This window comes from Cyphomyrmex costatus, unplaced genomic scaffold (genome assembly GCF_001594065.2).
Source record: "Cyphomyrmex costatus isolate MS0001 unplaced genomic scaffold, Ccosl1.0 scaffold135, whole genome shotgun sequence".
Classification (NCBI taxonomy): Eukaryota; Metazoa; Arthropoda; class Insecta; order Hymenoptera; family Formicidae; genus Cyphomyrmex; species Cyphomyrmex costatus.
Window position 1 is genome coordinate 1,138,826 of NW_017275337.1, and position 15,130 is coordinate 1,153,955.

Below are 15,130 nucleotides of genomic sequence, written 5' to 3' on the forward strand. Positions count from 1 at the left end.
CACATATATATATATATATATAAGATGTAATATAATAAATAAAGAAATAATTTACCGATATTATACAGCATTAAACTTTATATCTATGGAATACGGAGAAGACCTCTATTTCCCGCCATTTCTGGCACGTCAACAAGATTCGAGATATTGACTCGATCATATGAAAAGATATTTTTTAGAGCGATTCTTACGATCACGTTTTATGATATACATTAATATTCAATGCTTCAAATAATCTAAGATTGTACGGAATAACCAATAGAGCTGTCATCTATGCAGATGGAAGCTCTTTCTCCTCGCTGCTTTCCTCTCCTTCTGTGCGAGGTATTCCTTCCTCGACTGGCTGCTATGTAACTCTAAGATGTGATTAATTTTTCGTACAATCTCTTCAGCCGTCACTGAATCTGCCTCAAAATCATGATTCTTGAAAGACGCTGATTGATGAAGCGAATGACTGTGACCTATAAGCACATTAGTAAGTTTAAAATATTGATCTATGAAATATCAATTTTTATCATAAAGTTTATTTGAAATTATAAATTCGCGAAAAATAATTTTCTTTAAAATCGGATTTCCTTAGAAATAATAAAATCATCAAACAATATGTAATTATATAAAAAGAAAAGAACTAACTAAGAATATTATCTGGAGCGCTGGATTGCGGAGTATAAACCAGTGTAAATATAGTTTTCGACCCCTTAGTTTCAGTCACTTCGCACCAAGCGATGTTGTCTATGTGATAACTGACTGCCCGTTGTCTATTCCAAAATCTGGCAGCACCTTTGCCTGTTATCACTGGATCTATCTCTATTTTCTCACCCGATATTCCAAGATGAATCTCAGTCTTTGCTCGCATTTTGTTAATTATATATACTCTACAATTTTAGAGATATGAATATTCTTATATAATCTGAACACACACACATGCACAACATTTTTATCAATCTTATACTATTCTCTCACTTTTACAACTATTTTAATTATTATGTATGTTTTCAACATTATACTTCTCTTTAATTTTCATCACTTTTATTTAAATTATTTACTAATTAATATTTCGATGTATCTATTCTCTCTAATAATTATTTTATTAAAAAATTTAATATATAATGTTGTATATAATATATTAAGGAATTACCTGTATGATTGATATAATGGTGCCTCCATCGCAGTAGTATGACCCTCCATTTTAGCCAAATCCTTTGCAACTTCTTCTTGCTCCTTGTCTTTACCATCTAGAACCTCCTCATTTTTTTTCTGAATACAACTTATTGTATTGTATCTTGCTTTATCACTTGGTTTCATTTCGATTAAACCTAACGTAGTGAATTCGAATTTGGAGATGGTTTCATGTGGATCTAAACAGGGGAAGGCCCAGTCTATCTCACCGTCATCCTCAGTGATGTATAGTCCATAATGTGAGATGTCTTCCCTGGAAATAATGATCGTTTGAGATTTTATAAATAAGTCATACGCATTCTAGCAATGAAGTAAATTATTACAGACTTCAAATTATGATCAGGATGTTCAATTGCATATTTGTAGCAAATCAATCCAATGAAGTCCAATACACGTGCTGTTACTATCACTGCTGCTTGAAGCGGATATGTTCTGTCTTCTTTCGGCAACATACACATAAATATCCTATATTTTCTCACAGGAACGCTCACTTGTGCCTGTGTAAAGAAATTTTGTAATATTATAAAGCCATATTTTCAAGAATGAAGCTTATAAAGGATAAATTTTATAATCTATTTTTTTTGCTAAATCTTGTAATATATAATTTTCGTTTTTTAAGCAATCTTTTTGGAAACGAGCTTTTTGAGGGAAACAAAAACAGATACATACGTCTCCATCAAATTTGGCATATTCTTTAAATGGATTTGGTGGTAAATATGGACATTTTTCGAGTTGTTCCGATAAAAGGGATTGTCCTTTTTTAAGTGGTGCTTTCTTACGAAAATCCTTTCTTTGAAACAGATCTGATTGATCTGTAGGTGTCACACTACTAAGATTGTGTTCCCATTTGACATGTTTGATTTTGGCGGCCTTTTTTCTTTCTATATCCATTTTTTCTAATCTTTGTGCAGTATTAGATCTCTGTCTGTGACTGAATGGCATTTCTAGAACAATGTTGCACACAAAAAACATAATAATTCAATAGAAAAAATTGCACTTTAATTTAATTTTAATTATAATATAAATTATGTTATAAAATTTGTTTTGTAAATTTGAACTGAATTCCAATTTAGAATTTATATGATGTTCTCACATAAAATAATAGAAAACAGAAGTATGCACCCATTTGTATGTCATATGATTCTGCCATCACATCTAAATCCTCATCGTCACTTTCTTCCATACCAGGATAACATTGCAGGGTACCGTTTTTCTTCAACTGCTTAGGAATATCTTCCCCTAGTATCACCATGTCGCACATACCTGTCAATCAAAGTTGTGTTCTAGTATATATCGTCAATATAAAAATATATGATATACGTGAATTATAGATTTGCAGTACTGACAGTGTATATCAGAACAATGTTCGAGAGTAGTATAAGACATACCATAAAAATAATTACAATTCTAAATAAATTGTAATATAAAACATAACTGTATATTAAGGCATTTAACTTATTTATTACTGAGCCGCATTAATATATAAACAATTAATTTTAATTGAATTTATCTTACAAGTATGTGTCATCGACATCATTGGAAATATTATTTCAGAATATTTCTAAATCGGAGTAATGCCTCTGCCAACACTTCTAACCTAAATTTATCAGAAGTACATACCTGTATCATCTGTCGCGAGAAAACTGTCCCTGATGTGCGACAGCAGCCAGTGTTGATTGTCGTAAAGAGCCATTTCTTTCGTCCTTTTTTTTTATCAGACGTCTGTTACATTAGTAAACGTGATCGCATCTCGATAAAACAACGATCAACGACCAAAATGCCGAGATCAAACCTTTTTACAAATCGAAAGATCGATTTCCGCGCCCTAGAGTCCTAGACGTAGAAGCGCAACCGGCTTAAGTATTTCTCTTGGCTGCACCAGTGCAACATTCAGCTGAACTTTTGCACTAGTTCATCTTTCTTCCTCTTCTCTCCAGGAGAAGGGAAAAGGAAAATAGATGAACTGGTGCAACCACCCTACACTGGTGCAGCCAAGAGAAAACGCTATCAGGGTATCGATTATGAAACTTTTTCCCTAGGATGAAAAGTGAAATTTTTTATCATTGAAGTTAATGGAAAAATTTTTCACTTTTCACTTTTCATCGTAGGGAAAAAGTTTCATAATCGATATCCAGTATTGCAAAACTATACTAAGAAAAGTACTAAAAATGGCGTCGTTTGCAGACAAACTATGAAATTCACCAATCGTCTGTTAGTCAGCCATTTTTAGTACCATTGAATGAATGTCATGATTGGCTGACAGTCAGCTAATCAGAATGCGGCACACCGGTTGCGCTGCTCTGATATCTAGAACTCTACCGCGCCCAAACATGTCGCATGGAACGTCGTGAAGGTCGTTACAATTGCCAGCAGGTAGTAATGCGACGTCAGGGATTGTAGATGACTTTGACTAAACTCCGATTAATCAACATTAATTTATGAAAAGTAATATGTATAATATTTTATTAACATGGTCAGAAATTTTCATTTTTTTTATTGTTTAGTTCAGAAAAAAATATTAAGTTAGAAACAATAAATTATTGTATAATTTGAAATTTTACTTAATAATTTTGCTTTGTGTGATTAACTTAATTAATAATTAATTTATAAAATAATATTTGTAGTGTGTGTGTATATTATACATATTATATATACACACACACATATATTCTTTTAGAAATAAATTATCAGTCTCTTTTTCGGTTGTACTAGAGATAACGACTGTATAAAAACTTTGTTATAAAAATTTCTATCTTGAACGCCGATTAAATTAATCATCGCTTGATCGAGTAAGGTAGCCTTAAATTAATTTGAGCAATAATAGCAATTTATAAGACGGTAAAGAAATTCAAAATTTTAATTATCACTGAAGGATTCTCTGACATATAAAATTTTTGTAATTAAATCTAATTTTATTATTGTAACATAATATTACATTAATGTTTGACGTACGTATTTTATTTATTTAGTATTTTTACTTTATTACAATAATACATAAGTGATCACATAGTTCATTATCAACTATACATATACATATTTCGTGAATATTTCACGATACTTGACAATAATATAGTTGCTTGAATACGTTTTCAATAATTTCGCACTATTTGACAAGATTTGCATTTATTTTTGACGCAAATTTTTATCTGTAAGAAATGGGAATCATTTAAAGTTTTGATTTCCTTAAAAATCCTTAACAAAATGAACTTTCAAATACTGCTACAAAGTCTTTCTCGATTATTGCATTGCATAACAATAGCACAAAAGATTTTTGTGCCGCGTCTTATTATTATATAGATGCATATAAGCAACAGCCTGGTTCTTAGAATCAAAACGAAAAACAACGACGCGTTATAGACAATGATATATTGAAATGATATAATAACAAATAGTAATCAAAGTGAAAACTCACAGTATAAGCATTAAAATGGCAATTTAGAAGCTTTAATAAAATTGGTGTATACGTAATTACTAGATGTAATATATATCTGTCGTATATTCGCGTAGTTTTTAAATATGTTATATATGTATATTATTTTATTATCCCATTTTATATTGTAATTATAATATGCATAATTTGCTTATTCCCAACTACTGTTTTTCAATGATTTTTCAAAGTTATATGGCCGCGTCGCGTTTAAAGTTTTAAAGGCGATTTTTGGTCTTTATGATTTGTGGGGCAATCACGGTGGCGGTGACGGCGGCATTGGCTGAGGGCTGTTTTTCCAAAATGGTGCCCCAGATTGCCGCGGCCACCCCACCGCGGCCCCCCTTCTCGGCATCAGTGTTCTTCTTAAAATTATGTACCGAGTAACGATTGTACAAGCCCCAAATACTATTCATCAGTTTACTGTTATACTTGAGTGGCATTAGCTCCCAACCTGCATATTTAAAAAAATCAAACGTACAAGTAATGTAAATTAAACTAATAAAATTAATTTTGTTTAAAATTGAATTTATAAAAACGTGAAACCAAATAAGGGCATATTACCTTCTAGAGGAGGCCTTGGATTGAATACGTTTTCCTTTTTTTCTTCAGTTTTTTCCTTCTTCTTCATTATAGAAACAATTTGCTCCTCGTTACAGCGAACTTTGCACACTGCGAAAGCACTCTGCGGAATGGAAGCCATTTTTCCACAATCTACAAAATTAAATATTATTATAAATAACTCATTAGAACGATTAAACAATTAATGTTCCCCTTGCACATAGATTAAAATTTATTATAATATGTTTCACAGCAATTAATATTCTACATATGTATAATGCTTCTTGTAATAATTAAATCTATAAAATATTTAAATCAGTAATTAATAAATTGATTTGTACTTTATTAGCATTTTTAAAGATAGGATTTGTTCTTTATTGGCATTTTTTAAGACAGGATATTTCTTAATAACAATATTACTAGTAATTAATTAGTATAGTTTTACACGATGTAATAATTTTATGTGAGTCTTATCGATTAAATTGTTACGTTTATAATGAATATATATACATATGTATACAATAATTGCGGTACATTCTTTACTATTAAAAAATATCTCAACAAATACAAAGAGCTTATTAATCTCAAGAAAGAAATAAGTTATATTTTAAGTAATAATTTAGTAGTTAAAATTATTAAATGCTGTATAAGGAGGAAATATATCTCGAATTTAGTAATGTGATGAATCAAAACAATAACAGTATTGCCAGTGTACAACATATATCTATGCACATGTGCGTAGGTTACGATCTTCCTATACATTCATAGCTATTTATGTCCCATTATCATGCCTTTCGTATCGTTAAGCTTTGATCTTCGCACGTTTTATAAGTAAGCGGAACAAAATGAGCAGAATCAATTCTGCTAATATTTTTATTTATTACTCGATCTGTAAGTATTCTTAAAAAATAATGTTTCGCTAAAGGAAGATTAAGTTAGCAGAATAATATATATATAAACAATAAAATTATATTTAACAGTAACGTAAGAATTTGTTGCTAATTTATTGCCGTTTGAGACCAAGTTTCAAATGCTGTATTTGCGAAATACAATAAATATAAATATATAACAAATAAAAATTTTAAAATTAATTCTGCTCATATTGATCCGTTAACTTATGAAATGTCATCTACACTCAGTAATAATTACTCTTTCGCTATTTATACATATAATATTACTGTCAAAGTACATTTCTGTTTTATACAGGAATAAATCGTAATCACGCCTGATTAATATAAAATGTACAATTTATCTTTGTTGTATTTTATATTCTTTATTTGTTCTTCTTTTTGTTTTTTAAAATCTGAGTGCATCTCATCCCTTTTTAAATTCGCAAAAACTCAAAGGAGTTCGCAAACTTTATTAAAGTTGCGCTCTCATTTAAATAATTATTTTCTGAATTTTTCGCCAAGTCCAACTGACCGATGCAATTCTCGAAAAGCAATTCCGTTATCTGCCTTCTGGTAAATCGTCTTCTCGTCGCCAGGCTCGCCTTCGGTGTGCTTCCTCTTTTCTTGTCTCGATTTGTTCTTCGAGTTTCGATCCTCCAGGAAGCTTCAAGCCTCAGGCAGCCGCCAGCGATAGTGGTCCTGGTATAAAGATTCATCAACCAAGGGAAAGACTTGTCTTTGTCGTCGACGTACGAGAGGCTGTATTTCCGCTTTGCGTCGCTATTTGTTTGTGATCTACTGACTCGTCGTGTGTAATTTCTTTTCAATTTCAGAGTCTATTCCGAAATAATCCAACGTGATTACTGGTTCTCAATGCAACAGCGGTCATTACTTATAAGCTCGGTGGAAAAAAAAGCGAAGAAGATAGCGGGACCAAGACAGACAGAGAAAGAGAGATGTTTTTTTTATTTGTCAAAATAAGAACGGCATATCTGCGGCCTTCGAGACAGCAACCGATGTTGCCCGACCACCGTGGACTCGGTCTTATCGTTTTCAATGAATAAGAACCTCCAGCGTCGTAGTCTGATTCTGATGCAATGATACGAGAGAGTTCAAAATTTAAATACGTATCTAAATAATACCGTACTCTACAAGAAAAAATACATTTGACGCACCTCTAAATATTCTCGTGTTTCAATATTGTCAAATTGAAGCGTAAATTCGATTACATTTCTTATTATGAATACCAACCGGGAACGATCCGAATTAATCATTTATCAGACAGAACATTGAAAATCTTGACGTCATCTTTCGTACTAACTTGATATGAAGACCACAAACGAAGTTTCTCGTTTCCCAAGAAGGAGGGCAAAACGTATGGTTATCGCAATAAACAAATTTATCAAAATGAACAAACGTTTGTACTTTTTGCCAACGCGAATCTTGTTACGGATGATGTTACTTTCCTTGTGTTAAATGTTTCTCCTTTGTCGTTTATCATAAATAGGACAGTTGCATCAATTTGTATATAAGCATTTTAGGCGTTTTGTACTTTTTGATATTTATACTGATTGCATTTGAATAAAGTAGATAATTAGGCAAATTGTTTAATAAATATGTATTCCTCCGATCGAACTGTTTTAATAAATCTGTAATTTGACAAGACAAGTCCATTTATTAAATGAATAATTTGACAAAGTTTCAGATTTATTGATAATTATACCTACTTTCTTAATTACATTTACTTTTTTTTATAAAAATAATTTTACAAAATAAAAAATGTTTTAAACATAATTAATTTTTGGAAAATAGGTAAAAAATATCACATATGCCACAAACACGATATATACTGTATACGGTATTTTTTTTATTTCTTTCTTCATATTTCATTGAACGTTATATAATGTATATTTACGTTTTATGATATGGTGATTTTTCATTAAGCATATATGATGGCAAATAATTTCATATTTTTAGATTTTTACACTAAAAGATCAAAAAGGAAACATTCAACATTAAATCTGATTTAACTACCATAATATAAATTTAATATAAACATTCCATTTAATATCTATTTTTTCATACTTTAACACATTTGAACTAGATTTCTAAACAAGTCAATAGAATATTTACGCAAAATTTAATATCAATTTTTTTTATATTTATTATAGATTTAATTTTATTTAACAATAAATCTTCTTTTCTTAATAACGTATTTACCTTTTTTATGGAATATAAACCCTGTAAATAGTTATGATAAAAATAGTTTTAACTAGACAAACAATTCTATATAATTTTTATTTAATATATTATATTTATTGTGTGTGAAATTAATGTTTTAAGTATTTTCTTATATTTGCAAAATTATATTTAGTTTGTTTATTAAATGCAAATGATTTTCCTTTCCTAGATTTGTCTCGCCAGATGTTTTTGCTGTTTTCGATAACTATAAGTATACGAGCTTTCTGCATGCGCAATGACACGCAATGACGATATTTGTTTTCACCGTATAGATATAAAAATTGAATCATTAGATATCGTATAATTTAAATGTCTGAAAAGCAAGCTATTAGTATATGTATAACAATATATAATAAATAATGACAATGATCGAGAACTATAATCATTATATTACTAAAATTCTGATGTCTTTAAAATAGAGCAGGTTTTACTTTAAAAAATTTTGCAATGTTTTAAAATTTATTTTAAATAACTACATCTGAAAAATTAGTTTCAAAAATCCAGATTATCAATAACAATTAATAATGCACGATTACACATAAATAATAAAACAATAATAATGATACAATATCACATAATATCACAAATATTGTAATTTTTTATGATAGTCGCACAGAAAGTCTTGAAGTCATTATGAGATAAAAATTTAAAAGATTGCGTTTAATATTTAGAGAGAGAAAAATGGAACTACATTTGTTTGATTTTGTAATACACTTAATCAATAATTTTTCATGATTAATGGATTGAACTATAAACGTTATTCACAGGGATGTAAATTATTTACAAGATGCCTTTTTAATCATTTTATTATTGAAATTATACACAAGTATAAAGTATTACAGTAATATCAATTGTAAGAAAGCTTCATATCCATAAAATATTATATATAATTACTGTTATATATAATTAAAAAATGTTAGATATATAATCAATTATTATAAATCATGCGACCAATTTGGCTTTCTCTTTTCCAGAAAACTTTGTATTCCTTCCTGCGCATCTTTCATTTTAAGATTATTTACCATTCTTTCGGTACCGAGAGCATACGCTGTCGATATATCAAGAGTAATTTGTTCGTACAGGAATGTTTTACCAAAATGCACAACCGAACGGCTCTTTGTATTAATGGCGTCTGTAATTCGACGAACTTCCTCGTCTGAAATTAAAGTTAAATATAGGCTGGTAATCTTAGTGCCGGGACACTATCGTGGATATAAGATACATGTACACAAGTGAAAAATAAATTATGCAAAAATATGTTATTATTTCACATTAAATAAAAATTAAAATAATATAAATATATTTATAATATTATAATATGTTACTATAAAGCATATGTACTAATAAATGTTAACACTTTTGTAACTTAAATCTATATAACTTCAGATATTGCTTCAGAGAGACTTATCATTAGAATAAAAATAAAACTACAAGATTTTTCTTTAATATATTATATGTATAAGTAACTACTTGCTCTTTGAAAATGAAAAAAAATTTTTTGTTACAAACCTAAATAGAAAAAAGTGTCAAATTGAAAACGAGAAATTGTTAAAAACACAAACTTTTAAAGTTTATTGCATATATGTGCGAAAAAATAATCAAATATTTTTCATAAAAATAAAATTAATACTTTACATAAAAAATTAATTATATACTTTAAATTTTATATAAAATTATAATTCCATATTTATAAATTTTTTTATAAGGTATTTTTGAAAATAATAATATATTTATATAAAAGATTTCTGCAAAATTTGCAAATGAAATACTTATCTTTTTATTATACTTAAAACACTTAAAATATTATGAAAAGGATTTATATCATCGAAAATACATAAACATATTTGTTTTGTTTTCAAGCTAAAATTAACTGCAACTAATTGCTAAACTGCACTCTGTTTAATCAATTTGAACTTCAAATCTAAAAAAAACATGATATTACATCAATACTACTTTTTTAAAATTTATAACTAGTCAGCATTATATTAATATCATTAATTTATATTTTAAGAACTATGTTTAGGTCAACCAGTTACATACAGTTTATAAAAAGACGTAGCAGATATAGTTGGAGATGTTTTCTCATGAACTCTTAAAAAAAAAATACAATAAAGAGAAAAAGATAATTATTTTACATCTCTTTACTAAAACAATTTCTAATAGTTTAGATTTGCTCTTTAAATAGATTAACTTTTTAAAATAATCTGAAATTAATTTACTATTTTTCAATTTAATTTTTGTATTACTTTTTCTAATAACATTTTGCTCATTTTTCGTTTGTGACTTACCGAGCTTGTCATTCTCAACGACTTTACTAACGAGACCGCATTCGTAAGCTTCTTTGCCGGAAATAGGAAATCCAGTAAACAGCATGTACATTGCATTTTTCCTTGGCACATTGCGTACCAATGGTATACTCGGTGTCGAACAAAATATCCCAATATTCGCTCTGTGAAAGACATTAAATAGAAAAAGAAATTAACAATCAATAATACAGAAATAATATAATTAATAATAGATGATATTAATAGAGAGATAATAATTATGTGACAATAAATCATGAAGAGTAAACTTTGCAAGAGTACCCTGGTGTGGAGAACGAACTTCTTTCCGTGCACACCGCGATGTCACATGCCGCAACCAATTGACAGCCAGCTGCGGCTGCCAATCCATCCACCGCTGCGATTATCGGCACCGGACTCTGACTAATGGTCCGCATCAACTCCGAACAGATCTCAAATACATCCTTGTGAGACTTGGCATTCGTAGCCGTCTAAATGATGCGAGCCGATGATATTTTTTTCTATGCGACGATAGGAAGGAGGAGCTCTTATGGAAGTGAGACCAAGCTACAAACCAGTTCTTTCAGATTGTGCCCAGCAGAAAACACCTTTCCTGGCTCAGACGTCAATACGATCGATCGGAGATCCTTGTTGTCCTCATCCCTCTTGATCTCTGTCACTAAAGTTTTTAGCATTCCCAGTGATAGGGAGTTGCGCGAAGAAGACTCGCACAAACGGATAGTTCTAACCTGATTGTGAAATAATAAAATTAATAATGTTAATTGATGGAAAAGTAATTAATTGTAACTAGTAAAATATAGTTGCTGAATATCATAATTGTAATTACTGGTAGAATTGAAATTGTAAGTTAGCAAAATTTGACAAGAATTATTGTTAAGATTGTAAATAAACAAAAATATTTAATATATATATATATAATTACTATAATAATACTGATAAAATTTCCAATGTTTAAACTTTTAAATTATCACAGATTCAATAAATAAACAATAGAGTTGAAATTACATGGAATAAAAGGAATATAATTGTAATGTTCATTTCTAATATTTCTACTAATTTAGATTACTTTAATCTCGATTTAATTTTCTTCATCCTTTTCTTGTTCGAAGAATTAGAAAAAGAGAAAGAGGAAATTAAATCGAGATTAAATAAGTTAATCTACACTAGTAGAAATGAACATTAGAAAAGTAAAAATAAATAATATTTCTACCCCGTTTTTTTCAGTTGTCTCCACATATTTCTTTGCAGTGGATAATGTTCTTGCGATATATTTTCCCTGTAATATTGAATAATATTATGGGTTAATAGTTTAAATTAATAATCATCGAGAACCTCATAGAATTAGTTAGTGAGAAATCGGATTTTCGCGCGTTGTTTGAAATGTTCCCGCGATTCCTTCTATTCTCACAAACCAATCAGTGTTGAGCATGTGCGAATAAAATATTCCGTGACGCGCATATAACACTGCAAAGTGCAACGTACATAATCGCAAATAATGATATGTCGTATAGACATTATATAATTATGTAGTTTTTTCTAGATTGAATATATAATTGCATAAAATACCTGAGAAATGCCTAAACTGTTTTTGATAACGAATCTCGAGATGACTATCATTTCGTCACGAACTATACCTTGTATAATAAGATTTTAGATAAAAAATTTAGGTTAATTTGACGCGCGAAGTGTATCGCGTACTTTGAACTCGACACTATGACATGAGACTTTTGCTTCCAAGGCATAATAAACAGCGCTTATCGTTGGGATGCCAATGGATGACATCGTCGTCATAAACCCGCGAAATTTCAAAGAAAGAAATCGGTGGTTTTAATATTAAAATTGTAATTTTTTTTAAACGACTACTGGAAGTTGCGAATTTTTATAGAAAATGCATGATAATTCTAATGCAGTCAAAAAATATAAATCCTTTACTAAGAAATTTATTTTATTCATACTTTCGAAAATCTTTATGATTAAATATTGAAAAAGAGAGGAAACAATTAGAAAATTAATTGTGCGCAAAATGTAAGCGAAATGATGGAGCCTATATAGTGCTTATAATACTAATTAATGATCTCAACATATCAACGATACATCATTTATCAAAGCAATATCTGTATAAGATACCATTTTGTTAATATAATTTCTATACATATTATACATATACTATATAAACGAAATTAATATTTTGTTGTTAATAATGGAAAAAAGATTAGATTAGAAATTATGAATTATATGTATGATTAAACATTCTGTAATTATAAAGCAAGCATGTCAGTTATAATTAATTTTAAATAAGATTAATCGAAAATTGGTCGAAATAATGTGCATCGTGATCAGCTGACGCGCATAGAAAGCGCAATATTCTCGGCTATAGACAGCTTAAACAGATCTCTTTGAATGGCAAATGTCATCAGAGTTCAAGATTTGAAGAACGTACTTCTCAGAGACAGACATCCAAACGAGAATAAAGAAGAAGAAAAAGAAACAATTTTAAATAATGTTAAAAATGAGAGTAACAGACAGTTTACTCTGTAAATTCACTCATAAGCTCCAGAAAAATAAGAAAAGAATTAGAAAAATATATTAGAATAGTATTGATATCCTTTAAATTATTTTTTAATGAGCTCCTTCTAGTGTGTTCCTTTTTTTATATAAATATTTACATATTAAATATTTACGATTCCCGTCTAACTCTTAATATTTAATTTCTTTAAATCTACATAAAAGCATTGTGTATATTTTTTAGCACAGACACTTTATATTTTGTATAATTTAATTTTTACGTGCCTTTTTAATTTTACATAAAAGAATTTACGCACACAATTTCTTGTATATGTATAGGTTTAAATTAAAAATATTGTGAAAAGGTTGAGAGAAGTGCGACGATCCCCCGCCTCGAGCTTCGTGGTTGTTCTCCAAGGAGGGATTAGGAACGGCCGGCGTTCCCATAACGACCAGTGTTTCCCTTAACGACGAACATGGCTGAAGCTGAGGGTAAGTAGGTGCGAGAGTGCATTATCGCGCGGGTATATTTACGACGTGCGAGCGGCAAACAGAGTGAGGGATTCCCGAGACGGTCCCACTTTCTCCGTGGCTTTTCTCGTTACCGTCGTCACCATCGTTGTGGTCCGCTTCCGGTTCCTCGGCGCGCTCGATCCTCACGATCCCCGTCCATTCTAATTATAGAGTAAACAACACACGGCCGCGGTCACCGGTGCACAGTTACGAGAAATATCGCAGGGAACTGCGACAAAAGAAGCTATCGACCTCTATTTCGTAATAGAGGCTTTAAGACGGATTTTGTGAGTGCTCATGGAATGGATGGAAGAAGGATGCACATGGTAGATAATCGTTATAATGTGCTTATGTCTCATCATGTCTCATTTATTAATACCTATAGTACAGCATGAACCTCTAATTGCTGTATTTTGTTAAATTTATTTCAACAGACGCTTAAGAAAAAAAATTATAACATTGGTTTAATAAATACTTTTTTTCTTCTATTCTTTTTATAATAATCTAATTTGCTTGCTATATATAGCTGTATAGGATAAGAGTTGTTGTGGTTACCGATGTAGTTAGGGAAGAAAGAAGTAACGTTGGAGAAGTTTTTTTCTCCGAGGAAAATTGCAATTTTTTGTGAAGAGAGGAAGAAATAATCAGTAAAGTTTAATTTAAGACATTGTTTACTCTCCATTGCTATTTCAAATTGTGATGTCAGAAACGAAACAATGTATAATAAATAATTTTGTAAAATATTAATATATTAATATTACAAATATATTTCAGTAAAATAAAACTTAAATCGATAGAAATCGACTTGTAAAAATATATACCTGCAAAAACTCTCCTTCTGTTTAATCAATAAATAATCAGATACATATATTTAGAAATGAGAATAAAAGTAAAATGAGCTATAAACCATCCAATTTATAATAATATTTAGAAGTAAATATAAAATAATATTTAATTTTTCCCTGAAATATAAAGAGATAATTTTTATTGATATATTTTATAAATTTATTCTATCGATTACAAATGTTTTATTAAAAAATATTTCTATTCAAATATAATTTGCAAGAATTTTGGTGGTTCTCTTTCTCTTTTCCGACTGATAATGATGAATAAACTATCGCTTCTTATTATATATAGTATATCATCTTTGTTTTTTATCAAATTTTATTATTATTCAAAAACACTTTTGATCTCAAGGTAAATTTTCACTTCTTTTGTTTCTAATGCGAATGTATAAGCATTTCGAAATATAGATAATAAATCATAAATTATTTATTATCTATATTTCGAAATGCTTATACATTCGCATTAGAAACAAAAGAAGTGAAAATTTACCTTGAGATCAAAAGTGTTTTTGAATAATAATAAAATTTGATAAAAAACAAAGATGATATATAATAAGAAGCGATAGTTTCGATTGAAATATAACTGTGTATTAGAAAATCAGAGACTATGCGTTACAAAATCGATTTAATTTTTTATTTTGAAAGAAGTTTTTACGAGAATTATCA

The 15,130-nt window shown here is 29.4% G+C and overlaps 3 protein-coding genes across 4 annotated transcripts; all 3 read right to left on the minus strand.

Moving 5' to 3' along the window:
* Window positions 1-267: 267 nt before the first annotated feature.
* On the minus strand, window positions 268-2,989 carry Sin1 (SAPK-interacting protein 1). Of its 2 annotated transcripts, XM_018551180.1 has the most exons (8): window positions 2,972-2,989; window positions 2,800-2,901; window positions 2,302-2,442; window positions 1,849-2,123; window positions 1,507-1,676; window positions 1,139-1,432; window positions 634-875; window positions 268-461 (listed from the first exon to the last, which is right to left on the minus strand). In XM_018551180.1, the coding sequence occupies exons 2-8, from the start codon at window positions 2,870-2,872 to the stop codon at window positions 268-270; spliced, it is 1,389 nt and encodes a 462-aa protein (XP_018406682.1). In that variant the 5' UTR covers window positions 2,873-2,901; window positions 2,972-2,989. The 2 variants fall into 2 exon arrangements, with proteins under 2 accessions (XP_018406682.1, XP_018406681.1); XM_018551179.1 differs by having other exon boundaries at window positions 2,800-2,977.
* A 1,749-nt stretch (window positions 2,990-4,738) lies between these two features.
* LOC108782832 (uncharacterized) lies at window positions 4,739-6,897 on the minus strand. Its single transcript, XM_018551209.1, has 3 exons — window positions 6,590-6,897; window positions 5,171-5,320; window positions 4,739-5,060 (listed from the first exon to the last, which is right to left on the minus strand). The coding sequence occupies exons 1-3, from the start codon at window positions 6,771-6,773 to the stop codon at window positions 4,825-4,827; spliced, it is 570 nt and encodes a 189-aa protein (XP_018406711.1). The 5' UTR covers window positions 6,774-6,897; the 3' UTR covers window positions 4,739-4,824.
* A 2,299-nt stretch (window positions 6,898-9,196) lies between these two features.
* Window positions 9,197-14,301, minus strand: LOC108782764 (enoyl-CoA hydratase domain-containing protein 3, mitochondrial). Its single transcript, XM_018551121.1, has 7 exons — window positions 14,295-14,301; window positions 13,641-13,780; window positions 11,812-11,877; window positions 11,156-11,329; window positions 10,884-11,071; window positions 10,587-10,747; window positions 9,197-9,454 (listed from the first exon to the last, which is right to left on the minus strand). Exons 1-7 carry the CDS (start codon window positions 14,299-14,301, stop codon window positions 9,234-9,236), a joined length of 957 nt encoding a protein of 318 aa, XP_018406623.1. The 3' UTR covers window positions 9,197-9,233.
* Between the last annotated feature and the right edge of the window lie 829 nt (window positions 14,302-15,130).